The sequence below is a fragment of the Antrostomus carolinensis genome, unplaced genomic scaffold (assembly GCF_000700745.2).
Source record: "Antrostomus carolinensis isolate BGI_N321 unplaced genomic scaffold, ASM70074v2 scaffold49829, whole genome shotgun sequence".
NCBI lineage: Eukaryota > Metazoa > Chordata > Aves > Caprimulgiformes > Caprimulgidae > Antrostomus > Antrostomus carolinensis.
The window spans coordinates 1,013-2,566 of record NW_010341577.1 but is presented as its reverse complement, the minus strand read 5'-3'; the positions used below and the strand labels follow the sequence as shown (position 1 = coordinate 2,566).

At 47.0% G+C, this 1,554-nt stretch overlaps 1 protein-coding gene across 1 annotated transcript in view; it reads left to right on the top strand.

Moving 5' to 3' along the window:
- The window catches only part of FAM53B (family with sequence similarity 53 member B), a gene marked incomplete at its 3' end in the record, with an annotated part of 13,158 nt that overhangs the window by 10,872 nt on the left and 732 nt on the right, over positions 1–1,554 (top strand). The window contains exon 3 of the mRNA XM_029087098.1: positions 562–647. Coding sequence (XP_028942931.1) covers positions 562–647 — 86 coding nt within the window. The remainder of the gene's footprint in view (positions 1–561; positions 648–1,554) is intronic.

Genomic DNA, 1,554 nt, shown 5'->3' with positions numbered 1-1,554 from the left:
GAGCAGAGGGGCAGAATCCCCTCCCTCCACCTGCTGCCCACGCTGCTCTGGGTGCAGCCCAGGACACGGTTATTGGCCTCTGGGCTTTGAGCGCACGTTGCCGGCTTGACAATCATCAACGGGACTGTGTGTGGGAATGAGATCATCACCCTCAATCCTCTCTTTGAACGCAGCCATCAGTGGGATTTCTGACTACAGCTGTAGCTGGGTTTGCAGTCTTCCTCCACAGAGCTGCCCATACCCATATACATTTCAGCCCGTGGACTTTGGAGGTGCAGGTTTCTTGGAGCTTTACCCAGGCACTGCAACACCCATCTGATAAAAGGAATATCTTCATGCCAACCTCAAACCCATACAACAGGTCACCACTGTCTTCTGCTGTGCTGCGTAGGAAGACTGTTAACACAAACCAGATTTGCAGGGGGAACACATTCCCGTGTAAACAAGCTGAATGCAAGAAAGAGGGAGAAAATGTTAAAAAAAGTGTATTTCTTTTTTAAAATGAACCTGTTAAGTGATTTATTCCTTTAAATAAATGCTTCAGTGTTCTGTTTGTTACAGAAATGCAAACAATTGGCTGTGCTAGGTACAACTGGGATTTTCAAGGCAACCTTGAAGAGCTGCTAAGCCCAGGTTGCTGCAGAAGGGTAGGAGGGTGTGGGTACCTCATACCCATAGTGCCTTCCTGCTCCATGTGGGTAAGTGGGCAGAGGACCACAGCACCCAGGTGGCCCCAGATTTAGGGTACAGAGGAGAGATGGGCGATGAGCCTTACAGCAGGGACCTGTGAACAGCATCTTGCAAAGAGCTGCTGAAGGTTTATCGTGCATCTGTTCCAGCATCAGAGCTTATGATGTGCACAAGAGTAAGTTTTCCTTAGGTAAAGGATTTTTAGGTTGGTTTTGGAGAGATGCTGGGAGCCTTAGTGGGGATACTGGAGTAATGGTGCTTGGGCATTTGGGGTGGTTGAGAGCCTGGTGGGTGCTGGGGTGGCTTTTGATTTCCTGTAGGCTCTGATGACCTTGTTGGTGTTTCCATCCTATGGCAAGCAGCTCAGTGCCTGGGGTGCACTCCTCTTTCTGTGAGGACCATCCCAACTTCTCTCTCTGAGCTCCTCTCTGGTGTTTTGTCCATCTCACCTCACCATTGCTCCAGCTTTATGCTCTTCACTTACCAATTTTGAGAACCTCTCAGGCCGTTATTGATTGTGGAGCCCAGGACAAACTGCCCACATCTGAGACATGATTTAGCACAGAGATGAGGCGACGGCCATGCCATTTCATATGCAATCTGGATATTCAAAGGCATGTTTTAATCTTCTCCTAGCAGTTTTGCTCCTGCTGCGAATATCACTTTGTCTTTCTCTCCATCTACACCACAGCAACTGCTCTGCTGGTAGTTCAGAAAACCATATTCCAAGAGTTAATTAATTTGTACTGGAAAATGTCCCATATGCTACTCTTTTTGTTTATGGATGTAGAAGACGAACGGCAGAATTAATTAATGTTAATGCCTATGTGTGTGTTGTTTGGTTTTTTGTTTTGTTTTTTTTTT